We start from the raw sequence: 26298 nt of genomic DNA, 5'->3' as shown, positions 1-26298 counted from the left end.
GGAAAATAAATATACACAACCAGTAATTATCCAGATTGATTAGATTCAAACTGTACTGCAAATTAAACTAAATCCAACCATCATTTTTGTCTCCTACAACAAAAGCATTGAAGGTAGTCTTCACTGACCACTTAAGTCTCTATGCTTCCACTGATCTATCCATACCAGTAGGTTCTAGTTCAAAAACTTCTTTGGGAAATGAACCTCCCAAGCCCATTTATAGACACCCATTTTAAAACATTGCTAGCAGCTATAGTCCAGTGCAAGTCAGATATACAAGTTATCAAAAACACGAATCTCACTTGTAAAATACAAATTTATATGAACTTACCTAGTTGCATTGAGGCTTCACAATGTTGATTGTGATTACGCCATTTTTTGTAGAATTGTGATCAGCTGATTGGGCCATTACTTTTGCTCAAATCCCCTGAAATTGTATCTCACCAGGTTTGTGGGAAAACAATGAGTGGAACCCAAACAAATTGAAATATTTATCATTTATTATGTTTCTCGTAATGCTTCCCCACTGCTGAGAAAAATGTCTTCCAATTGTGAAATCTCTCTGGTTATGATCCTTCCATGAAATGTATTAAAAAAGTGACTTACACTAGCTATAAAAGTACCAATTTAAAAGCTACAACTATCCACAAGAAAAAGTTATTGCTTTAACAATTATTTAAATTAAAATACAACTTAATTTGGTTAACATTGTAACACAGATCTTTGTTTGTAATTGTCTTTATTTAAAAAAAACACTTAAATATTCATAACTTCATGCCATGCTTCATGATTCCATACAGAATCAACACATTTCAAGTTGAGCTGATCACAGGGGAGTTAAACACAAAACAAGCAACAGTTAAACTTTCTAAAAGAACTAAACAGACAGATCTAGTCAGAGAACAGACTTTCTTAATATTTAATAGATGGCGCTGCATTAGTGAAAAAGAAAATACAGGCAGCATGGTTTGAAATAAGCTATTGGAGCCTCAATCTTATCACCTGATGCAATTCAAATTTCAAATGGAAAAATGAGCAATACACAGTAGCCAACAAGTTAACTCTGATACTACCCAAATGTTTTTCAGTTTGAAAGTAATTAGAGAACATTAAAGAAGCTAACTGAAGTACAGAAGTTTAACTGGTTCTAGAAGTGTCAGTTTGAAAGTGTTCACAAGTGCACAACAGTTCTTAGTATTTGTTGTTAATGCAGTCCAGAAGCCTATATACAGAAATGAATTATGTCACAATACATAGTTAGTCACTGTATTGTACATAAAACAGAAAAAATTATACATACTAGGTTAATAGGAGGCCAACAGATATGAAGGGGCCTTCTATTTCAAAAAACTTCATGACTGCACCGTTATTCACAGGCTATCTATTTGCGACTGCTTTTTATTCGTTCCAGTCTTTTCTTCAGATCATCAAGATTAGTTGCTGAGGTTGTGTTACTGGTGGTCTGCATTGGTGGATGGTGAGATTCCTGATCTTGGTTGTATTCTCGTGAATCTCGAAGATGGGTGAGTTTATTGTGTAGCAGCTCAGAGGATGATGCAACTGTCGGTACTGTTGGTTTGGATAGAAGTGAGGTTACAGGTTGTCTTTCTTCATGCTGCACCAATATAGATGAGAAAAGAATGGTAGTCAGTGCCATACTCAGTTTTAATTGGAACACACACAAACACAGGAAAATAGAAACATTAAACTACCAAATTACATTTTTGATGAGGAAGTATAGCAAATTATATTTTTACTATAACCCCAAAGCAAGAGACAAAAACTTATGCACACATATTGGCTAATTTAAAATTTGGATTTATGAAATAGACACGATTGCTGTTCTCTCTCTGGAAAGAAGGAAGAAGGATGAGGAGGAGCATAAAAGTGAGCTTGAATTCACTTGATTCGCCTCACCCCATCCAACCACCCAAAATCAGACTGCGCTACAAGTCAGACTGCCAATAAAGCATGCATCAAATTAAGGAACTAAGGACTTACATAAGAACATAAGAAATAGGAGTAAGCCATTTGGCTCCTCGAACCTGCTCTGCCATTTAATATCATGGCTGATCTGATCATTGACTCAGCTCCACTTCCCTGCCTGCTCCCCATAACCCTGGATTCCCTTATCGCTCAAAAATCTTGCCCATCTCCACCTTAAATATATTCAATGACCCAGCCTCCACAGCTCTCTGGGACAGAGAATTCCATAGATTTACAACCCTTTGAGAAAATAAATTCCTCCTCATCTCAGTTTTAAATCTCTGAGAGTAAGCTCCCTAGTTCTAATTTCCCCGATGAATGGAACTATCCTCTCTGCATCCATCTTGTCGAGACCCCTCATTATCTGAGGTGTTTCGATAAGATCACCTCTCATCCTTCTGAACTCCAATGAGTACAGGCCCAACCTATCTTCATAAGTCAACCCCCTCATCTCCAGAATCAACCTAATGAACCTTCTCTGAACTGCCTCCAATGCAAGTATATCCGTCCTTAAATACGGAGACCAAAACTGTAGCAGCACTCTAGGTGTGGTCTCACCAATACCATGTACAGTTGTAGCAAGACTTCTCTGCTTTTATACTCCATCCTCCTTGCAATAAAATCCAACATTTCATTTGCCTTCTTGATTACTTGCTGTACCTGCATACTGTTTCATACAAAAGTAATCCCAGGTCCCTCTGTACTGCAGCACTTTGCAATATTTCTCCATTTAAATAGAAATTTGCTTTTCTATTTTTTCTGCCAAAGTGGATAACCTCACACTTACCCACATTATACTCCATCTGCCAAATTTTTGCCTACTCACTTAGCCGGTCTCTATCCTTTTGCAGATTTTGTGTCCCTTCCTCACAATTTGCTTTCCCACCCATCTTTGTTATCAGCAGCAAACTTGGCTACATTACACTCTGTCCCTTCATCAAAGTCATTAATATAAATTGTAAATAGTTGAGGTCCCAGCATCGATCCCTGTGGCACCCCATTCATTACTGTTTGCCAACTGGAAAAATACCCATTTATCCCAACTCTCATTTAGTTAGCCAATCCTCTATCATGCCCCTAACCCCGTGAACTTTTATCTTGTGCTGTAATCTTTTACATGGCACCTTATCGAATGCCTTCTGGAAATTCAAATACACCACATCCACTGGTTCCCCCTTATCCACCCTGCTCATTGCATCCTCAAAGAACTACAGCAAATTTGTCAAGCATGATTTTGCTTTCATAAAACCATACTGACTCTGCTTGACTGAATTATAAATTTTCCAAATGTCCTGCTACTGTTTCCTTAATAATGGACTCCAGCATTTTACCAACGACAGATGTTAGGCTAACTGGTCTGCAGTTTCCTACTTTCTGTCCACCTTTTTTTAAAAATAGGGACGTTATATTTGCAGTTTTCCAATCCGCTGGGACCTCCCAGAATCAAGAGAATTTTTGGTAGATTACAACCAATGCATCCACTTCTTTTAAGGATGCAAGCCATCAGGACCAGGGGACTTGTCCGCCTTGAGTCCCATTATTTTACCGAGTAAAATTTATTTAGTGATGGCGATTTTTTTTTTTGTTCCTCTCTCCCTATAGCCCCTTGATTATCCACTATTGTTATGTTTTTAGAGTCAAGCTCGGGACCGAGGCTGTTCTGGGCATTTCCGGATTTTGGAACATCATTGCCTGGGCAGAGGGCGAGCCCGGGGTGGCGGCGGGAGGGGAGGGAGGGAGGGAGGGGAGCGAGCGAGCGAGCGAGCGAGGGCGGCGGGAGGGGAGGGAGCGAGCGAGCCCGGGCGGCGGGAGGGGAGGGAGCGAGGGAGCGAGCGAGCGAGGGCGGCCGGAGGGGAGGGAGCGAGCGAGCGAGCCCGGGCGGCCGGAGGGGAGGGAGCGAGGGAGCGAGCCCGGGCGGCCGGAGGGGAGGGAGCGAGGGAGCGAGGCCGGGCGGCCGGAGGGGAGGGAGCGAGGGAGCGAGCGAGCGAGCCCGGGCGGCCGGAGGGGAGGGAGCGAGGCCGGGCGGTCGGAGGGGAGGGAGCGAGGCCGGGCGGCCGGAGGGGAGGGAGCGAGGCCGGGCGGCCGGAGGGGAGGGAGCGAGGGAGCGAGGCCGGGCGGCCGGAGGGGAGGGAGCGAGGGAGCGAGGCCGGGCGGCCGGAGGGGAGGGAGCGAGGGAGCGAGCCCGGGCGGCCGGAGGGGAGGGAGCGAGGGAGCGAGCCCGGGCGGCCGGAGGGGAGGGAGCGAGCCCGGGCGGCCGGAGGGGAGGGAGCGAGGGAGCGAGCCCGGGCGGCCGGAGGGGAGGGAGCGAGGGAGCGAGCCCGGGCGGCCGGAGGGGAGGGAGCGAGGGAGCGAGCCCGGGCGGCCGGAGGGGAGGGAGCGAGGGAGCGAGCCCGGGCGGCCGGAGGGGAGGGAGCGAGGGAGCGAGCCCGGGCGGCCGGAGGGGAGGGAGCGAGGGAGCGAGCCCGGGCGGCCGGAGGGGAGGGAGCGAGGGAGCGAGCCCGGGCGGCCGGAGGGGAGGGAGCGAGGGAGCGAGCCCGGGCGGCCGGAGGGGAGGGAGCGAGGGAGCGAGCCCGGGCGGCCGGAGGGGAGGGAGCGAGGGAGCGAGCCCGGGCGGCCGGAGGGGAGGGAGCGAGGGAGCGAGCCCGGGCGGCCGGAGGGGAGGGAGCGAGGGAGCGAGCCCGGGCGGCCGGAGGGGAGGGAGCGAGGGAGCGAGCCCGGGCGGCCGGAGGGGAGGGAGCGAGGGAGCGAGCCCGGGCGGCCGGAGGGGAGGGAGCGAGGGAGCGAGCCCGGGCGGCCGGAGGGGAGGGAGCGAGGGAGCGAGCCCGGGCGGCCGGAGGGGAGGGAGCGAGGGAGCGAGCCCGGGCGGCCGGAGGGGAGGGAGCGAGGGAGCGAGCCCGGGCGGCCGGAGGGGAGGGAGCGAGGGAGCGAGCCCGGGCGGCCGAGGGGAGGGAGCGAGGGAGCGAGCCCGGGCGGCCGGAGGGGAGGGAGCGAGCCCGGGCGGCCGGAGGGGAGGGAGCGAGGCCGGGCGGTCGGAGGGGAGGGAGCGAGGCCGGGCGGCCGGAGGGGAGGGAGCGAGGCCGGGCGGCCGGAGGGGAGGGAGCGAGGCCGGGCGGCCGGAGGGGAGGGAGCGAGGCCGGGCGGCCGGAGGGGAGGGAGCGAGGCCGGGCGGCCGGAGGGGAGGGAGCGAGGGAGCGAGGCCGGGCGGCCGGAGGGGAGGGAGCGAGGGAGCGAGCCCGGGCGGCCGGAGGGGAGCGAGCGAGCGCGGGCGGCCGGAGGGGAGGGAGCGAGGCCGGGCGGCCGGAGGGGAGGGAGCGAGGGAGCGAGCCCGGGCGGCCGGAGGGGAGGGAGCGAGGCCGGGCGGCCGGAGGGGAGGGAGCGAGGGAGCGAGGCCGGGCGGCCGGAGGGGAGGGAGCGAGCCCGGGCGGCCGGAGGGGAGGGAGCGAGGGAGCGAGCCCGGGCGGCCGGAGGGGAGGGAGCGAGGGAGCGAGCCCGGGCGGCCGGAGGGGAGGGAGCGAGGGAGCGAGCCCGGGCGGCCGGAGGGGAGGGAGCGAGGGAGCGAGCCCGGGCGGCCGGAGGGGAGGGAGCGAGGGAGCGAGCCCGGGCGGCCGGAGGGGAGGGAGCGAGGGAGCGAGCCCGGGCGGCCGGAGGGGAGGGAGCGAGGGAGCGAGCCCGGGCGGCCGGAGGGGAGGGAGCGAGGGAGCGAGCCCGGGCGGCCGGAGGGGAGGGGGGGAGGGAGCGAGCCCGGGAGGCCGGAGGGGAGGGAGCGAGGGAGCGAGCCCGGGAGGCCGGAGGGGAGGGAGCGAGGGAGCGAGCCCGGGCGGCCGGAGGGGAGGGAGCGAGGGAGCGAGCCCGGGCGGCCGGAGGGGAGGGAGCGAGGGAGCGAGCCCGGGCGGCCGGAGGGGAGGGAGCGAGGGAGCGAGCCCGGGCGGCCGGAGGGGAGGGAGCGAGGGAGCGAGCCCGGGCGGCCGGAGGGGAGGGAGCGAGGGAGCGAGCCCGGGCGGCCGGAGGGGAGGGAGCGAGGGAGCGAGCCCGGGCGGCCGAGGGGAGGGAGCGAGGGAGCGAGCCCGGGCGGCCGGAGGGAAGGGAGCGAGCCCGGGCGGCCGGAGGGGAGGGAGCGAGCCCGGGCGGCCGGAGGGGAGGGAGCGAGCCCGGGCGGCCGGAGGGGAGGGAGCGAGCCCGGGCGGCCGGAGGGGAGGGAGCGAGCCCGGGCGGCCGGAGGGGAGGGAGCGAGCCCGGGCGGCCGGAGGGGAGGGAGCGAGCCCGGGCGGCCGGAGGGGAGGGAGCGAGGGAGCGAGCCCGGGCGGCAAGAGGGGAGGGAGCGAGGGAGCGAGCCCGGGCGGCCGGAGGGGAGGGAGCGAGGGAGGGAGCGAGCGCGGGCGGCCGGAGGGGAGGGAGCGAGGCCGGGCGGCCGGAGGGGAGGGAGCGAGGCCGGGCGGCCGGAGGGGAGGGAGCGAGGGAGCGAGGCCGGGCGGCCGGAGAGGAGGGAGCGAGGGAGCGAGCCCGGGCGGCCGGAGGGGAGGGAGCGAGGCCGGGCGGCCGGAGGGGAGGGAGCGAGGGAGCGAGCGAGCCCGGGCGGCCGGAGGGGAGGGAGGGAGCGAGCGAGCCCGGGCGGCCGGAGGGGAGGGAGGGAGCGAGCGAGCCCGGGCGGCCGGAGGGGAGGGAGGGAGCGAGCGAGTGAGCCCAGTCGGCGGGAACGGGAGGTCGGAGGGAGGGAGAAGTCCGGGGGAGGGCGAGTGAGAAGGAAAGGAGGGAGGGCGGCTGGCCCGAGGCGGGGGGGGGGTGGGCAGCCGGCTTGAGGGAGGCTTTCGTAGAATGATCCCAGGTTGGTTGTGGCTGGATACAAGAAGAATGTAGGGACAAAGGCATTGCCTGCTGGGTAGGTAGCAATTCTTTATGTCCACCTGGGGAAGTATCCTCTACATCAACTACTGCAAAGACCTACAAAGGTGTGTATCTGAGGTGGATTTTACTCTTTTCCCTTAAAATCATTCACGATTTTACATTTGTCTTTCACCCTCTCCATCCTTTCAGTTCCACAGCTTCTTTCCCACTTTCTCTCATTTTATGCTTTCCATTTAACATTCCTCGATGTCCATCATGGCATTGAAAGAGATTAAATCTACTTTTATTTTCACAGGATACTCAAAACAGAGTTAGCCACTAACTTTTATTGATGGGATAAAATGAACTGGTACAGGAGCAAAGGGCTGCACTTATAATAGGCAAGCACCAGGCAACTTATGAAAAACATGTTCTTGGGTACTAATTAAACTACACAAGACAGAGGATTCAGATGGCACAACAGACAGAATTGATGGAAGTGATCAACAAATCAAAAATATAACATGACAAGTATGCTTGCTGGTGCAGACTCTAATGGACCAAATTCCTATTTGTATGTTGTAAAATTCAATGCTCCTTAGACAGCAAGGTACGATAAGAAGCCAACAAAAAAAAAATGGTAAATGACTTGTACAATGGCCTCTGACCCTCAACTGAACACATGTACTACTATAATGACAGTACAGGATGGATAATGATTTAAGCATAATATACAATCTATAAGATTTGCAAAAGTTGAAGTTTTGCCAAGCACTGTAATCAGGTTGGCTACATGTTCCTTATAGTATTTGGGGACCAGCCTGTAGCGGAACAAACCATTTTACTTTGTAGGCTGTAGCTTCTGCTTGAGCATTTCGCAGATCCTGTGGTAGGAATTTGGGGTCACATTGACACAATGGTGTATTAAGTTTAAACATAAGAGTTGATTAAGGCATAGGATGTAATTCGGCTTTAAGGTGCAGAAAACAAGAGTTTTGCAGCACCAATAGGCCACTTGGAATATAAAGTGCGCACTAGTGCTAATCTAAATTGGCAAGATATAGGTCCCAGGACAACTGTTCATAGATCATTCTACAACACACATTATTATCAAAACACCTGAGCAAGTTAGTCAAGAGATGCATATTACCTTAGAATTATTTTCAAAGCCACAACGCTGCCGCAGAACTTTTAACCTTTCCAAGTAAACGGCTGGACCGACTTCTTCTCCATTAGTACTACCTGCAGAAGGGATGGAAGTGGAACTTGCCACATATGATAACTCATCTGGAGCTGATGAAAACCCTGCTAAATACATAAATCAAGTACCCAGTAAATTAACAAGGATCAAAACAAAATGAGATATAATCTACCGTGCCCGTTCAAGTTGTGGGTTGGAAATCCACCATACCGCCTTCCCTTCCCTCTCCCCACCCTCTCGAGCACTACTGCACTTAGTCGGAGAGACAACAGTGCTACTGCTCTGCTCCTTAATGCCTCTTCCTAATTAGCAAGCTCATCACTGCTCAATTTTCTGATGTTTCAATTGTGCCACTGTGAATAAGCCAGGAGTTTGGACTGGCAGGAGCACAAGTCTGGAAGTGTAGTGCTAACTTCAGGCAGCAGCTGAAACCATGCAATCAGGGAGAGTATACCTCTGAACTAGGAATAAAAAAACGATCTCAATTGGGGGAAATGAAGACCCCTGAATGGTAGAGGGCAGGAAGAGAGAGCAGAGATCGAGAGAGCGCGAGAGAGAGAGCGCGCGCGAGAGAGAGAGCGCGCGAAAGAGCGCGAGCGAGCGAAAGAGCGCGAGCGAGCGAAAGAGCGCGAGAGAGCGAAAGAGCGCGAGAGAGCGAAAGAGCGCGAGAGAGCGAAAGAGCGCGAGAGAGCGAAAGAGCGCGAGAGAGCGAAAGAGCGAAAGAGCGCGAGAGAGAGCGAAAGAGAAAGAAAAAGAAAAAGAAAGAGAAAGAAAGAGAAAGAAAAAGAAAGAAAGAAAGAGATTGAGATTGAGATATTAAATGGGAGCACGGAATATGGAGATGAAATAGTACACTTTTTTCTGATGAAAGTATTACTTCAAAATTAATGTTTTCTCTTGTCCTGCTCAGATCTCACCAGCCATGCACTAACTGCAGGTGGGGGCAACCAGCCTGTTCCCTAGCCTCTGCCAATGATGCTCAAATTAGCTAGTTGATGCGGTCAAAGAACTCACTGATGGCTTGCCCTCAGGACTGTCCTCTCAAGGGGAAGACCTCTCATCAGATGATTGAAGGGTTACATGTATTGACCAATTCTGATCAATAGGGGCTCTTTTTATTAAAAAAAAACTACACAGCCTGAGTGACATAAACCTAAACCAGATTTATTTGCCATATACTGGAGGACCAACTTGGTATCTTTCAAAGCATTCATCAGCAATGGCATTGCCCATATGATATTCTGCTTTTCAGAAACCCTCCTCCCCTTCCACCCAAACAGCAGTCAGTACAGAATTGCAGTGATCAATTGCATTCAAATGTTAAACTGAGTATTATACATGCATAGTTGACTTAGCCAGAAGGCAACAGAAACAGACTTTGCTGGATGAGTGGATATATAGTCTGCATGATGGCTACTGCCACTTAAAAATCCTAAAAGAGATGACTCCAAGAAGTAATCCTTCAAGCAAAAAAAGTTAATGTTTTTAGTAATTAGTGAATGCATTTGATCGGCATCTCAAAAATATAAATATATCCAATTCAATGCTGAAGACTTAGAAGTTGTGACATGGTGAAAGGTCTCAAAATTTAAATTTGGAGCATGGAACATTTGAGTTACACAATTGCACATTAACAGCTTAAAACACCTTTCCTTTCTCTAGTAAAAATTGAGGGTCTTTCTTGAGTAACTTTTGCCTTAATCAACCCTTTCTCCACAAAAGCTCACAACAAGTGGCAGCCAGATAGCTATTTCACAGTTTAGTTATTAACCAGCCAGAAAGTAGGCTTGAATATGAAATCTGAATCCTGACCTGAAAAACTGCAGGACCATAACCCATTTCACAGATGCATATTTAAAAAAATAAAAGGAGGAATGTTGAAGTTTGATCCAAGTTAATTAGCATTAAGGCAGTAAGTTGCTCAGACTACTTAATAATTTCTGCATTTCATAAGTGAACACAGATTTGTATTGCATTCAGTCTTTAGTCCTACCAGAACTGGAAGAAGATATCCTTCCTTTCACTTCTCTCTCTTCATTTTCCACAAGCCGCAGACCTCTTTCAATGTAATTCTGAAAGAACTGAGAAGATTTCCTCAAGAATGGTTCTATGTCCGCATCTGAATATTTCTTTCTGTACTCATAAAGCTCCGCTAACCCCTATGAACAATGAGAGGAACAATGTTAGCTCTGCAGTAGAGATGGGGTTAAAGGTAGCTGCTCAGACTGTCAGAAGGTGGGAAGTGATGTCCCACAAGGATCAGTGCTGGGACCACTGTTGTTCACTATTTGCATAAACTGGACTCCAAAATCAGAAATACAATTTCAAAGTTTGCAGGTGACACCAAGTTGGGAGGGTGGTTGGGGGTATAATTAATGCAGAGGACTGCAACAAAGTACAGGAAGACATGAATAAACTTGTAGAACGGGGGTGTAATTGCCAAATGAACTTCAACATAGATAAGTGTGAGGTAGTACATTTTGATGGGAAGAATAAGGCCACCCTATACCTTGGAAATTAAGGGTCTAAATGAGTTAGAGGGGCAGAGGGATCTGGGGGTAGATACACAAATCACTGATTATAGCAACACAGGTTAAGGCGGCCATTAAAAAAAAGCAAACCACGCACAGTGGTTCATTTTTAGAGGAATAGAAATGAAAAGCAGGGAAGTTTTGTTAAACTTGTATAGAACCTTGGTTAGACCACACTTGGAGAGTACTGTGAATAATTCTGGTTTCTATACTTATTAAAAAAAAAGGATAGAGAAGCACTGGAGAAGGTACAAAAAAGATTTCCAATGATGAGACCAGAACTGAGAGGTTATACTGATTAGAAAAGATTGAACAGGCTGAGACTCTTCTCTTTTTAAAAAAACAGGGATGACCTGCTAAGAGATTTTTAAGATTATGAAAGGGTTTGATAGGATAAACATAGAGAAGGTGTTGCCAGAACTAGATGCCATAAATATAAGAGTCACTAATAAATCCAATAGGAAATTCAGGGGAAACGTCTTTAACCAGAGTGGTTAGAATATGGAAATCGTTACAAGGAGTAGCTGAGGCGACAAACATAGGTACATTTAAGGGGAAGCACGATAATCACAAGAGGGAGAAAGGAACAGAAGGATATGTTGATGGTGTTAGATAAAAAGGTGGGAGGAGGCATGTGTGGTACACAGGCACCAGTATGGACCTATTGGGCTGAATGGCCCATTTCTGTACTGTAAATACTATCTAAAGCTATGCATATTTGGTCATTTTTTTTTAAACCAGCATTATTAAAAGTTGGTTTGTAATAAAATCCTACGATTCATACATCTGCCTCATTCCTCACTTACCAGGTAAAGATGTTTTCACTTACCATGTCTGCTACTTCAAGGCAACAAAACACACTCGAAGTGGGCATCTGCGCCCATTAAGTTATACCCTCAAAGCCATACATTCATAAATTAGACTACACAGGAGCCAGAATTTCCATTTCCTCAAGATAATGAGTACTTATTTATTTCCTAATTTTTTTTTTTTTTACAGCCAGCTCAAATTCAGTGTAAATTGCACATTACACTTAGTGCATGCAAAGTGCCATTTGAGGCCTTATAACAGAGCTAGTTAGAAGACAGTAATATGTAGTTTCCACGAAATGGATCAGCGATGTAGTGACTTAACTAAAAAGCTTGTACCTTCATTATTATTTCAACATTACCACCATATTACCACAAAATCTCTTGCAATTTCCCAGTTCTACAATGGTCATTAACCACACTTCAGACAACAAAGCAGAATTGTATACAGGTAGAACGCCCAAAATCTAAAAACCATAGTCTGAAAAACGGACATTGGGTAGATCGCAGGAGTCGGCGTCCAGAATCCGGAAATGTTTTCCGAAAACCCGAACAATTTTTTTTTTTTTAAAAACGGCGCATCGAAGGCAGAGTCGTCCGGAATCCGGAAACCTGTTCCGAAAACCGGACATTTAAAAAATAAATAAACGACACAAATACAGACCTGCTCCCGAGCCTTTTGGAATACCCCATGACCCTGACCCACGTGAGGCCCGAGCCGACCCAAGCTAACCCACGTGATTCGAGCTGACTCCCACCTGACCCACCTACTCCCCTCGATTAGGACCCACCCAAGCTGACTGAATCATTTTGGTTTTACCCAAAACTAGGCCCACGGGTTTCTGCACTCGGGACGTCAGATTTCTTCACCAAAATCCGGAAAAACCCGAAAACCGGAATGGCCTCGGTCCCGAAGTTCCCGTGATGTTCTACCTGTACCATGGTTCATGTTTTTTGGTACCATCCCAACAGGGCACTAAATTTTCTTCATAGTATGCCGAGGGCCCATGCATGTCATTAGACATCTAATAATGCTACCCAACAATGCCTGCTCATTTCTGGAGGCTTCAAAACATGAACTAAAAAAATGAAACTGCTGTCAGGCTCCATTAACATTTGCCTGGTTGACTGCAAGACACAGTGAATATTGGAAAAAGGTGACATTCTGCCAGATTTTATTTGGATGCATGCATGGCCAAAAAATGTTACACCTGAGCAGATATCCATGTCATCAAGAGTTTCACCCAAGATTGCGATTGTAGGGTTCAACAGGGCAGCATATGCTAAAAGATTACCTGTAAATGGGATTAAAGACACATCAATGATGAGATGCAAAACCTAAAAGGTTGGCTCTCAGTAATTAAAATAACGTGCATTTCAGTCCCAATGGGCAGCAAATAAAAGGCTAGAGTTTCTTCTGGGGCTCCAACTAGTTGACCAACAGTTGGAGCATATCTGAGGCTGGGGAAAGGATAGGTGCCTGGAAGTGAGGAGATGAGGGGGTTACCTTATGATGATAGATTGAGTAGACTGGGTCTTTACTCGTTGGGAGTTCAGAAGGATGAGGGGTGATCTTATAGAAACATTTAAAATAATGAAAGGGATAGACAAGATAGAGGCAGAGAGGTTGTTTCCACTGGTCGGGGAGACGAGAACGAGGGGGCACAGCCTCAAAATATGGGGGAGCCAATTTAAAACCGAGTTGAGAAGGAATTTCTTCTCCCAGAGGGTTGTGAATCTGTGGAATTCTCTGCCCAAGGAAGCAATTGAGGCTAGCTCATTGAATGTATTCAAGTCACAGATAGATAGATTTTTAACCAATAAAGGAATTAAGGGTTACGGGGAGTGGCGGGTAAGTGGAGCTGAGTCCACGGCCAGATCAGCCATGATCTTGTTGAATGGCGGAGCAGGCTCGAGGGGCTAGATGGCCTACTCCTGTTCCTAATTCTTATGTTCTTATTATGTAAGTGCCCAAGCAAGACAATGCCGCATTTAATCTTCAGATTCCTGCCCCCACAAAACTTAACCTGCGGAGGACCCAGTGCAAGCCACGAAACCTGTTTTTTTCCCCCATGCGCTCCTCCGTTAGGGCACCTAAGAATCATAGAGGAGCAACATTAAACGGGGTAGAAACTCTACAGCCTGCCTCCATTGTAACGCAGGGCCTGCACCTACTGGAAGTGACAGTTTGACAACCTATTTTAGGAAGCCCCATGAAATACCATCTCTGCCCCTCTTGGCGGTGTCTTGGCACAGCAAAGGAAAATTCATCATTCAATCTCTCTTCCATTTTCAAGCTCTGACTAATCAATGCTTATCTTGGACAAAGATGGTAAGGATCAAAGATGGCCCAGTCATGAACACAGATTTGTACTGAAACATTCAGCTGTGTCAAAGATTTCTTTCATGACTAAGGCCCATTTTTGAACATTCAAAAAAAAAAAATTCAAGCTTGCCTCCTTTGTATTTTCTTTGGATCCAATTTTCTTGAATATTTCTGCCAAGGTTTCACTTATCTTTGCTTTTGATTCTTTATCTTCCTACAAGAAAGAAATATGAAGTTACAGCACTGACCATAGAATTTAGATTTTTAAAAATAAATGTTCTAAGCACGTGTGTTACACTTGGAATTTAGGATTCAGTCGTTGTGGAGTTTACCACAAATTAATTCTGTATCTCAATTCCAAAAATCATTTTTTTCTGCATGCGACAGATCAGCTGCTTGATATTTGTTTATCAATTTGATTTTATAAACTAAACTTCTATTAGTATAATTATTGGATCAAATTTGAGCATTATTCACTGCTTGGAGAGTGACTCATGTGCACCTCCCAAACCTGCGACCTCTACCACCTAGAAGGACATGGGCAGCAGGCACATGGGAACACCATCACTTCCAAGTTTCTCTCCAAGTCACACCATCCGGACTTGGAGGTATATCGCTGTTCCTTCATCGTCACTGGGTCAAAATCCTGGAACTCCCTCTGTAACAGCAATGTGGGAGAGTACCTTCACCACACTACCTGCAGTGGTTCAAGACGACGACTCATCACCACCTTTGAGGGCAATTGGGGATGGGCATTAAATGCTGGCCTTGCCAGAAATGCCCACTTTCCAGGAACAAATTAAAAAGAAACTCCTTTCAGATGAAAAAGCAATTTACTTGTACTTTTTTTCTTCCAAGTTTCTGTTTTCACTGCTCACAATGTGGTGGTCTCTTTTACATTAGGGAAACCAAATGCAGATTAGGTGATCGCTTTGACCACTGTTCAGACCACAAGCGTGACCCTGAGCTTTTGGTTGCTTGTCATTTTAATTCTCCGCCCCACTCCCACTCTGACCTCTCCTTCCTTCGCCTCCTATACTCTTCCAATGAAGCTCAAGGAACAGCACCTCATATTTCAATTAGGCACTTTACAGCTTTCTGGACTCACTGATTTCAACAAGTTCAGATCATAACCAATGGTCCTAGGTGCTGGTAATGATTTGCTGTTGTCATTACAGCTCCTTTAGACCCATCTCTTGTTTCTTTACCCAAGCAGCCTACAAGATATCCATGCTGTTACACCAGAAGCTTTGGCCTGGATATTCAACTTAGATATTGACATTTGATTTGCGACAACCATACAAAAGACGACGTTTACCTAGCTCACTACCACCCCCTTCTGCCTTGCACTATAAAACCTTTCGTCTGTTAAATCACTCCTGCCTTTCATCAGATCACAGACCTTCCCTTTTGTTCTTTCCTCCACTCTTCTCCCCTGCCACCCCACCCGCCGTGGTGCTTACTTAAAACCTGTTACATCTGTAACATTTTTCAGTTCTGACGCAAGGTCACAGACCTGAAACGTTATCTCAGTTTCTCTCTCTACAGATGATGCCTGACTTGCTGAGCATTTCCAGCACTGTATGTTTATATTTCTGGAGCAGTAAGCTCAGTTCTGGGCACCGCACCACAAATGGATATATTGGCCTTGGAAGGTGTGCAATGCAGGATCACCAGAATGACAGCAGGGCTAAATGGGTTAAATTATGAGGACAGGTTGCAAAGATGAGGCTTGTATTCACTTGGGTATAGAAGATTAAGTGGTGAACTAATTGGAGGTGTTTAAGACAATTCCAGGATTTGATAGGGTAAATAGAGAGAAACTATTTCTTCTTGCGGGAGAGTCCACAATAAGATTGCATAACTTTAAAATTAGAGTTAGGCTGTTCAGGGGTGAAGTCAAAAAGCACTTCTTCACACAAAGAGTAGCCAAAATCTGGAAATCCCTCCTCCCAAAAGCTGTTGAGGCTAGGTCAATTGAAAATTTCAAAACTGAAATTGATAATATCCTTGACAAACAAAATTAAGAGATATGGAACCAAGACAGCTAAATGGAGTTGAGGTACAGATCAACCATGATTTAATTGATAGCGGAACAGGCTGAAAGGCCTACTCCTGTTCCTACGGTCAAAGATTTGCTTATGCAAAACCACACAGACCACCATTATGGACAATCAAAACTACTGTGGTCACCGCTATTTGAACTTTCCCTTCCAAACTCCAAATACATGGTCTTGAATTCAGTCTTAATTCCACTTTTAACAATCTTTCCCAGGTACCCAGAAGTTGAAGTCTTGAGGGAACATAAAAGTCAAAATTGCAGATCTGGAAATGCCTCCCCATTTGACAATTATACACTTTTGAACTGCAAGATACATACACCCCTTCTCCTCTCCCATGCCTGAAAGTGAAATGCTGCCAAAACTTTGAGTGATGCATCCAATATTCAGAAAATTACAAAAGTAATCTTTACCATCTGCCCAATTAATTAGTGCAGATATTCTTCTGATTGAACAGTTAAGACCGTGGTCAGAAGGCAGGATGGGGGGAGGAAGGGGGAGGGGTCCAGGTGAGGAATGGATGGGGGGGGGGGGGGGGTCATGAGGAAGAGGGGGGGGGGGTGAGAAAAAGAGGGGGTGGTGAAAATAAAAAGGTAATTTTCAGAACAAGGCCTTGCATAGAAGAGGTAATATCACCTGGCCAAAATGGCAAAGGATAGCTATGAATTTCTTTAAAAATCCCATGACTTTCCTTCCACCTCTTCCCCCACCCCCACGATATACTCAACAAGTGAATGAAGGAGGAAAAATTCAAATAGTCTACAATCAATCTATAGCATTCTTCCTATACATTCAAATATAGCAGCTTTATATTCAACTGCCTTAAGTTTCATAATAATCAAGTTTTAATTGCTCAAGTTTTACCTATTCCCAGTTTGATACATACTATTGTAGAACCACCCTTTTCTGTTTCCGAATCATTCTTTCCACCTGACAAAGGCATTGACTGTTTGGTGACACGTCGCAGGTAAGCCTCAAGCTCAGATTCATTCTTGTTCTCAATCAGTGTCAGATGATCCATAATCTGGTATAAATAATAGTTGAGACATGTTAAACATTCTGCATAATTTTAAACTTACCAGTTTGCAATTATAACCACAGATACAGGTGTTACATAATCTTTTCAATTTGTAATACTAAATATGAAATGTTCAAATGCTTCCTTTATCTTGTTCATTCTAAGAAATATTGGTTGCACAATGAGAATGCACAAGTGTGCCGATTTTTGAAATTTTGTCCAAAGGGACTGTTAGCATCTTAATCCTTTCCTTCAGTAGAGGGATTCAAAACAAAACAAAAAAAGTCTGATTTTAGTGCCAGAACCATTACAAAAAGGTTAACCAGTTTAAGAAAAGGAATTTCTTCACTTTTAGGCAGTTTTGCTCTGAATGAAGGTTATATTGGAGATAAATGATAACACATACACTGGAATAAGCAATTGTCCTTTTAAGAAACTTTTCAGCTGCAAGTAACACATTCATTCCTTACCAAGTGGTGCTATGCCCTTGGCGGCATTTGCCAGAGTTCAGATCAAATGGCAACTACTATTAAAGTGGACAACAAAGTATGGCACAGGAAATCTCATTCTTCCACAGGCCACGTACAAGTCACACTACCCAACACATCTTGAGGCACGATAATGCAGATTTTCCCTTGAACTCTCAAAAAAAATTCAAACTCTACAAAATTACATTATATCCTAGCCCAGCTGTCTTCCTTGACATGACATCTCCATGACGCCAGCAGCTAAAGAACCACAGATTGTCATCATGTCAGACTTATTTTGACTGTGGCTAGTTTGCATGATGACGCTTGTGCCTAAGTTCACAGTCCCTGAAGAATGGATGCGATATTTGAAGGCAAAGACATAAGAACAGCAGTGTTTGCAATCACACTATGCTTTACATGCCTGCCTCCATCTCAACACACTGCAGCCTGCTGGTTGATCAGCAACCCAAGTCAAGTGTGCCTTACGAATCCCACAAAGTTGGTTTGGAGTTTTATTGCAACTTAGTTGTCAGTTCTAGGAACTACAAGTAGCACTAAGCCAGAATCCAGTACTCTGCATTGAAAAGCAAATAAGCTACATGAAGCATCCAATATCTGTAAAATTATGCCTTCCTGTAAGCTCCTATTTCCACCAGTTTACACTGGTGTTAATTCCTTATAAACTGAGATGCCTCACACCAATAGTCTTACTGAGATTGTCAGTTTAGTGCCAAATTATGGACAGCTTGTGCTGAAGACCTGCATCTACTATGAACTATATCAAGATTTTATTAATCCATTTCATATTGGACCTCTCCACCTACTAGATTTTCATACCATCAGTCAAAGCAGCATCAAAACATGACTCAGGTGAAATAACAATATACAAATCCAATGCACCACCCAGTACCTCAAGATCCATCACCAACCTTTAGGATTTTCCACTCATGGGAAGCAGGGACTTTTACATTCATCACCACAGATGAATGCATCCACTGACCAGTGAGGTTTAAAAAAAAAGGGGCTTACTCACGGAAAAAGATTTGCTACACCGAAATAAACTGAAATAGGTCTACCAGATATAAGCAGTAAATATCTGGAGTTGTGGCTTTCTCCAAAGTTCAACCCAAGTTTAACCAAAGTTACAAATGACATTCTATGTGACTTTGAAAGTGGTAAACTATCCCTCCTCATCCTTCTTAACCGGACTTCAGCCTTTGACATCCTCCAATTCCTCACCTCCATTGTCGAGCTGGGTGGGACTGCCCTCGCTTGTTTACATTCTTATCTACTCAATTGTAGCCAGAAAAAAAAAATCACCTGCAATGGTTTCTCTTCCCACTCCATTACATCTGGATTCCCCCAAGGAGCTATCCTGGCCTCTTCCTATTTTTCCATCTAAATGCTGCAGCGTGGCGACATCATCCGCAAACACGGCAGGTTCAACTGCACACTGACGACACCCAACTCGAGCCCACCACCACCGCCTGATTTATCTCACTACTTGTCAGACAAGCAAAAAATTCCTCCAGCTAAATATTGGGAAGACCAAAGCCATCATCTTCAGTCCCTCTCCCCTGTCTGAGGCTGAATCAGACCATTCACAACCTTGGTGTCGTACTTGATCCCAAGATTAGCTTCTGACCATATGTCCACTCCATTACCAAGACCACAAACATACACCTCCAACATCACCCGCCTCCACCCCTGTCTTAGCTCTTCTGCTGCTGGAACCCTCACCCATGCCTTGGTTACCTCTAGACTTGATTATTCCAATCTCCTGGCCAGCCTCCCATCTTCCACCCTCCATACACTTGAGTTCATCCAAAACTCTGCTGTCCCTATCCTAACTCACACCAAGTCTCATTCACCCATCACCCCTGTGATCGCTAACCTATATTGACTCCTGTAATGGCAACATCTTAATTTTTAAAATTCATAATTATTTTTAAATCCCTCCATGGCCTTGGACCTCCCCCATTTCTGTGCTCCAATTTTAGCCAGTTGCACATCCCTAATTTTAAAAATTGCTCCACCACTGGCTGTCTGGGAATTCCCTCCCTAATCCTCTCCCGCTTCCTTCAAGGTGCTCCTTTAAACCTACCACTTTGACCAATTTTTTGTCCTGATTACTCCTATATAGCTTTTTAAATTTTGTTTCAGTGCTCCTGCAAAGCATCTTGGGACGTTTTACTACGCCAATGGTGCTATACAAATACAAGTTGTTGTTTTAAAAAGCCCAGTTGTGGATATAATTATATTTATGTTGAGAAAAGAAATTAGGTCTATACTCAGATGCTCAACTCTGCGCTGTCCCACATTTCTGGAGAACACATAACCCTGATTTAGGTAACTGACCATCACAGAATTCTGTGCACATCTAAATCTGGCTATTCTATGCTTGGAGTTAACGATCAATTGTCTATTCACAACAAACTGCTGGGAATAAAAAGCATGGTCTCATTATCTCATTAGCTAACAAATTGAAGACTGAAGCTCAATTTCAGTTTTTAAAATTGCTGAAACCCATTTCTCCATGCACGAACTATACTTTGTTTTTTTAAGTACGTCTCATTCCATGAGCAAGGGGAGAGTTCAACTGAGAAAACAACATATCCATTACAAGTTAACTTTTTTTTAAAGTTGGAAATTAGTCTATCTTGTAGCCCTCGAACTTAAGGATAGGAAGATGAAATGTATCATTTACTCTTTCTTCAGGTGGTCTTTAAGCTAAGAAAAAAAACAAGAACAGGTCTACACTGAACCACATAACATTTGTCCATTCGAAAAACTGAAAATATACACATTCTCTCCAACTGAAATCAAATAGGATTCCCTGGTCTGATTTCCTCACCATCTTACTCACGATATATGTCATACAACGAGAGACTCTAGCTTACATGCCAGGCAATACATGTCCTCTATATGGAGGGATCAGCAATGGCATCACTTCATTAAACAGTAAATAGTGAATCAGTCAGCAAACCTTCGCTCCCAATAGCTTGCAAAGCGTATGTAGCAAGGTCTTCTGTGTTCTCATGGGAAGATCATTCTTCATCTGTTTTAATCTCTCCTTTGGGAAAACCCGCATGAAATTGTGTATGTCCAAAAGTATTCGGTCAACATTGATAATGTTCACATTACTCGAGAGAAGGCGTATCATGCGCCACATACACTGTAAAAAATATAATGGGTAGCCTTAAACCAATTTGATTGTATATAATGTTAAAAGGAAAAACAATGGAAAATTCAAATTTATGTTTGAAAGGTGTTACCCAATAGAACATATTACCTTCAGAACTAGCTCAGAAAACTTTGGAGAGTTATTTGTTGTAGCCAGAAGACTATCCTGTAGAAGCACAATCAAGGAACTGCAAAGGAAAGTTTTTCTTTAGGTAATACTTAAATTATTTAAAAGTCTGCATGATCACACACAAACTGTAGTAAATTCTATAATGTATATATTGCAGCTAAAAACAAAAATCAAATTTTTGCTAAGTATCTGAATGGACAAGTATCTGAATGGGCAGTCATGCTTCAATGGTTCTCCCTTCTTTCCCCTGCCTTCAACAAATGTTACATCAATCATTAGGGCTCTTTATTATTTAATTGCCATCATAGAAATCACCAATGCTTCCAAAATGAGTGGATTGCTAGTTCCCTTTCAAACCTTGGCATAAGTAAATGACCTTCCAGTTTTTATGAAAATGAGACTTACATAAGAAATAGGAACAGGAGTAGGCCATACAGCCCATTGAGCCTGCTCCGCCATTCAATAAGATCCCTGATCTGATCATGGACTCAGTTCCATTTCCCCACCCGCTCCCCATAACCCCTTATTTAAAAAACTGTCTATTTCTGTCTTAAATTTATTCAATGTCCCAGCTTCCACAGCTCTCTGAGGCAGCGAATACCACAGATTTACAAACAGAAGAAATGTCTCCTCATTTTTGTTTTAAATGGGCGGCCCCTTATTCGAAGATCATGACCTCTAGTTCTAGTCTCCCCTATCAGTGGAAACATCCGCTCTGCATCCACCTTGTCAAGCCCCCTCAAAATCTCATACATTTCGATAAGATCATCTCTTATTCTTCTGAATTCCACTGAGTAGAAGCCTAACCTACTCAACGTTTCCTCATAAGTCAACCCCCTCATCCCCAGAATCAACTTGGTGAACCTTCTCTGAACTGCCTCCAAAAGCAAGTTATCCTTTCAAATACGGAAACCAAAACTGCATGCAGTATTCCAGGTGTGGCCTCACCAATACCTTATATAGCTGGAGTAAGACTTCCATGCTTTTATACTCCATCCCCTTTGCAATAAAGGCCAAGATACCATTGGCCTTCCTGATCACTTGCTGTACCTGCATACTATCCTTTTGTGTTTCATGCACAAGTATCCCAAGGTCCCGCTGTACTGCGACATTTTGCAATCTTTCTCCATTTAAATAATAACCTGCTCTTTGATTATTCATTTCTATTTACCCAATAAAGCAGAACAACTTAGCAATTATTATTGCTCCTCAAACAATATGCCAGATATGGATGATAAAGGGTGGGGAGCTTTGCAGAGATTTCAATTCCAAAATAAGACGGATTTGTATTACTAGTAGCTATTACTCTATATGCAAAGTTAAGTTCATGCACTCAAAATAAAACGGTTTCCAGTGGATGAGGTCAAGAACAAGGAAATGTTAACATTAAATGTAAAAAATTTAAAACAGAGAAGGAACCTTTATTTTAATTTTAAAAAGTGTTGAGATGGTGGAATGCACTGAGTTAGTGATTGAAGCAGACACCACGTCAACATTTAATAATAGGTTAGATGTAGTTGAGGGAAAGTTGAAGAACTGTGATGTTTGTCTGGTTAGACATTATTTGTTGAAAAATTTCTTTAGAGCCTCTTTCAACAGCAGAAACCAAGTGTAAAGATGGTAAGTCACCCCAACCATTTTCCTCTTCATGGTTCGAGCTCAGTAAAATCTTGTGTGCAGTATCAGAGACAAATCGTTTTAAGAGCAGGTTCAGAGAAGCTGAAAGAACCATTAACTTGGTTTAAAGTATCTTGCCAGCATTTTTGTATTTTATCTTTAAATAAATATTGACAAATCTAGCCTGTATGCAGAGATCAAGTGGTACAATATTTGTTGATTTCTGAGGTGGAAGGAGTATGTGGACAGGCAACTTGTGCATTCTCCAGTGATCACTGGTGATTTGGGGTTAACGGTTACACCTTCCACTGATCCAACTATGACAGAACAGAGCTAAGTTTTTCATGGAAGACTTCAGTTATGGCAACCGTTTAGCTATTTAAAGGAGTAAAATGTGGGGGAAATGAACTGTAGCAAAACGTGCATTTTTGTAAGCAGTGGATGTCACAGACCGAGATGGACAGCATGCTCATCATCATCATAGGCTGTCCCTCAAAATCAAGGAAGACTTGCTTCCACTCCAAAAGTGAGTTCTCAGGTGGCTGTATAGTCCAATGCGGGAATTACAGTCTTTAACAGGTGAGGCAGACAATGGTTGAAGAAAAGTGTGGATGGGAATCCTGGTTTGACGCACGCTCCTTCCACTGTCTGCGCTTGGTTTCTGCATGCTTTCGGCAATGAGATTCGAGGTGCTCAGCGTCCTTCCGGATGCTCTTCGGCCAGGGATTCCCAGGTGCTGGTGGGGATGTTGCACTTTATCAAGGAGGCTTTGAGGATGTCTTTGAAGAGTTTCCTCTGCCCACCTGGGGTTCTGTTAGCGTTAGTGTTTTCTCAGAAGAATCACTCAACACTCAGTCGGTTCCAATGCCGTCGCGGCCTTTATTAACGCTTCGCGGGGAGGAAGTCTCAGGACTGTATCCAGGCTTCTCTCCCCGCTAAGCGTTAATAAAGGCCGCGACGGCATTGGAACCGACTCTGAGTGTTGTGATTCTTCTGAGAAAACACTAACGCTAACAATGGCGTAGTCAGCAGGATTTCCCGGAATCGCTGAACGCACTTGGAGAAACCCGGGTGAGTATAAAAAAAAATGTTTAATTATAAAGGTGCGGAAGGTGGATGCTGGTTGATCGACACGGGGAGACGGTCCAATATCCTAAACACCTAGTCTGAGCCTGAATTAAGAGGACTTTAGTCCCACGTGACGGCCAGGAATTAAGTAGGTGCCGGGAATACACTTGGACCGTGGGATCGTGATACCGAAAGACATCTTCCGGACCCAGTAGTGTAATTTGAAATACCCCGGGGTAGAACCAAGCGGTGTACAGCGGCTAACGGAATCCAAACCTGTGAACAGGGTCAGACCAACGGGCCGAGCGGTGGTAGGTAGTCGTTAAGGATACGTAGAGCACTGCGGGAATTGCTTAAACGCGTTTTTAAGAATTGTATAAGTTTGTGTAACAGCAGAACTTGTGATCTGACAGTAGCCAAGAGACAAGTTTACTACAAGTCGCGCTAGAAAGAAAGCGGACCTCAGAGTAGATTCCTAACGGTACTAGTCCTACCCAGGAATGGCCATGAATACAAGTAACCTCGAGTGGGGACCAGAAGGGTCGCTTACCCGCACCTGGCGGAAAAACAAAAGAAGCTAATCGAAAAAATGATTAAAGCAGGGTGGAATCCTCAGGAACTACCAGCAAAGCAAAGGGAATGGTGGGAGAAGGAAAAGAAAGATAGAGGAAAAGGCAGTAGTTTTAATACTGCGAGCACATGTAAAGTTAACAGAGAAAGTTAACCAGTATGTGCAAACAAAAAGGAAGCAAGTAGATGTTGAAAACGAACAGACAGTTTTGCCAGTCCTGGCAATAAATAGCCCAAGTGCACCACCTAGTGAGGAAGATTGGGAAAGCCTAGAGAATGAAACGGATAGTTGCGACTCGGTTAAAGGGGGCGTCTTACCACCCCCATATGCCACGATTAACCCGGCTCAGATCGCGCCGCTAAAGGTGGAACACATACCCAGGATCCCAGCAGGGACAAGACGTCATGGCAGTCCCGCCATACCCGCGCAGACACGAGTAACATACTTATCGCTGACCCCAGGGGACACGATGCAGTTGTTAGAGAAACTGCCACCCCTAATGCCCCGCCATAACAACGCAACCTTCTGGCAGAAGCTCAAAGAAATGATAATTTGCCACCAGCTTCATAACCGAGATATCGCCGGTATAGTTAGGATTAAAATGCCAGAAAATTACTGGGACAGACTAGATAATGATCACCGAGACGGTACCTGGTGTGCCGACCTGTCTGCTACAAGAGAAGAGCAGGAGGAAATGATGATAGAATTTAAAGCGAACGTGACACGCGTTTTAGGCCAGGTCCCCGTAAACTGGAACGCTATAGTGGGAGTAGTACAGAAGGAGGATGAACGGGCACCAGAATACGGGGCAAGGAAATTTGAGGCGTTCTTAGCACATAGCGGAATACCTGGAGCAGACCGGCAGAACCCGGCTTTCATACAGTTGTATAAGGACAGACTAAGCCCTGCACACCAAGCCATCCTAAAAACAGGCTTGGTGAGGTATAATAATTTTGATGACGTGGAAAGATGGGCGACCTCGGTAGACAATCAACAAAGGTCCAAGGTAGCCGCAAGTACAGCGGAGGTCTGTGCAGCCACCGACAAAAAGGCGGCTGAGACATGCTATAATTGCAACAAGACGGGACATCACCGCGCCGAGTGTAGAGCCCCAAAACGCGACGGACGCAAAAAGTGTAGGAATTATGACCGACTAGGTCACGAGTCAAAGGACTGTTGGGCCAAGGGAGGTGGCAAGGAAGGAAAGGGACCACAAAGGGGACCTAAATCGGGACAAACCACCAATGAAAGAGCCCCAGACGTTAGTACCCTCGGGAATCAGCAGCTGCTGGACATTATACAGCAGCTGACCCAGAAGCAGGCGAGCCCCCAATGAATCGCATCGGCCCCCAGCCAAGAACCCGATCCCCGTATGTGGATCAACGCATCGTTAGGGGGCCGGCGATGCGATATGTTGATAGACACCGGGGCGTCAGTATCCACAACAAATCTAGACCTACCCACTACCCGAAGATCCATCATAATCCAAGGGATGGGGGGGGACAGGACCTCCGCATATCAAAGTGAAACCCAAGTGCTAGAGGTGGACGGTATAATGATGTCGGTCCAGTTCTGAGTATGTCAAAACTCAGAGGGCACTATACTAGGGATGGACCTACTCTGCGAATTAGGAACAATAGTGGATGCGCAGCGAAGACGGGTAACCTGGAAAACTACGAAAGGGTGTAAGGATAAAGTGGCCAGGAGATGGCCCCTAGTAAAAAACATAGCCACATTAGGTAAAACGGACACTTTGACGAGGGACTGGTCTAAGGACGGGATGCTGGGATTACTGTGTCAGGCTATCCCGGGAGTTTGGGCAAAAAGCAAACAGGACTGTGGGCTTATTGACATGACACCGGAGAGGGTAACGGGACCGGTACATCCTCCCCACAAGCAGTACCCTATCAAACCAGAGGCCATGCGGGCCACTGAGGGGATAATAGAAGCCCTGGTAGACCAGGGCATATTACGACAGACCGTGTCAGTCACGAACTCCCCGATGTGGCCAGTTAAAAAGCCGGATGAAAGTTACCGATTAACGATAGATTACACAGCCCTGAATAAAGTTACACCCAGAGAACACCCGATTGTGGCCAGCCCAGCGACTATCTTCAACGGTCTGAATCCGGAACACAGGATTTTCACCGTTTTAGATATTGCTAACGGATTTTGGTCAATCGCGCTGGACCCTGCGTCTCAGGAAAGATTCGCATTTACCTCCAGAGGCAGACAATACACGTGGACCCGACTCCCTCAGGGATTCCATAACAGCCCGAACATTTTCCACCGAGTCATGAGTAACGCCTTGGAACAGTGTAACTTAACCCCTTATAATAGCACAATCCTTCAGTACGTGGATGACATCCTGATAGCCTCATCAAGCGACCGAGAGCATTTAGGGGCCGTAGCCATGGTCCTAAGGACTCAACACAAGGCAGGTTTTAAAATAAATCCAAAAAAGGCACAGATCGGACAAGCCACGGTTCGATATCTGGGACACGATA

The 26298-nt window shown here is 46.5% G+C and overlaps 1 protein-coding gene across 5 annotated transcripts in view; it reads right to left on the bottom strand.

Annotated features, from left to right (window-relative positions):
- Nucleotides 1-482: 482 nt before the first annotated feature.
- The window catches only part of ckap5 (cytoskeleton associated protein 5), a 168241-nt gene continuing 142425 nt past the window's right edge, over nucleotides 483-26298 (bottom strand). For 2 of the 5 annotated variants that reach the window (XM_070899680.1, XM_070899681.1), the window contains exons 38-44: nucleotides 20515-20593; nucleotides 20209-20397; nucleotides 16621-16758; nucleotides 13805-13888; nucleotides 10002-10167; nucleotides 7958-8115; nucleotides 483-1615 (exon numbers count right to left, since the gene is read on the bottom strand). In XM_070899680.1, coding sequence (XP_070755781.1) covers nucleotides 1382-1615; nucleotides 7958-8115; nucleotides 10002-10167; nucleotides 13805-13888; nucleotides 16621-16758; nucleotides 20209-20397; nucleotides 20515-20593 — 1048 coding nt within the window. In that variant the 3' untranslated portion in view covers nucleotides 483-1381. The remainder of the gene's footprint in view (nucleotides 1616-7957; nucleotides 8116-10001; nucleotides 10168-13804; nucleotides 13889-16620; nucleotides 16759-20208; nucleotides 20398-20514; nucleotides 20594-26298) is intronic. The other 3 variants (XM_070899682.1, XM_070899683.1, XM_070899684.1) reach the window with 3 other exon arrangements.

This window comes from Pristiophorus japonicus, chromosome 14 (assembly GCF_044704955.1).
Source record: "Pristiophorus japonicus isolate sPriJap1 chromosome 14, sPriJap1.hap1, whole genome shotgun sequence".
NCBI classification, from domain to species: Eukaryota; Metazoa; Chordata; class Chondrichthyes; family Pristiophoridae; genus Pristiophorus; species Pristiophorus japonicus.
Note: the sequence above shows the minus strand (reverse complement) of the source record. Positions and strands in the feature narration are given on the sequence as shown.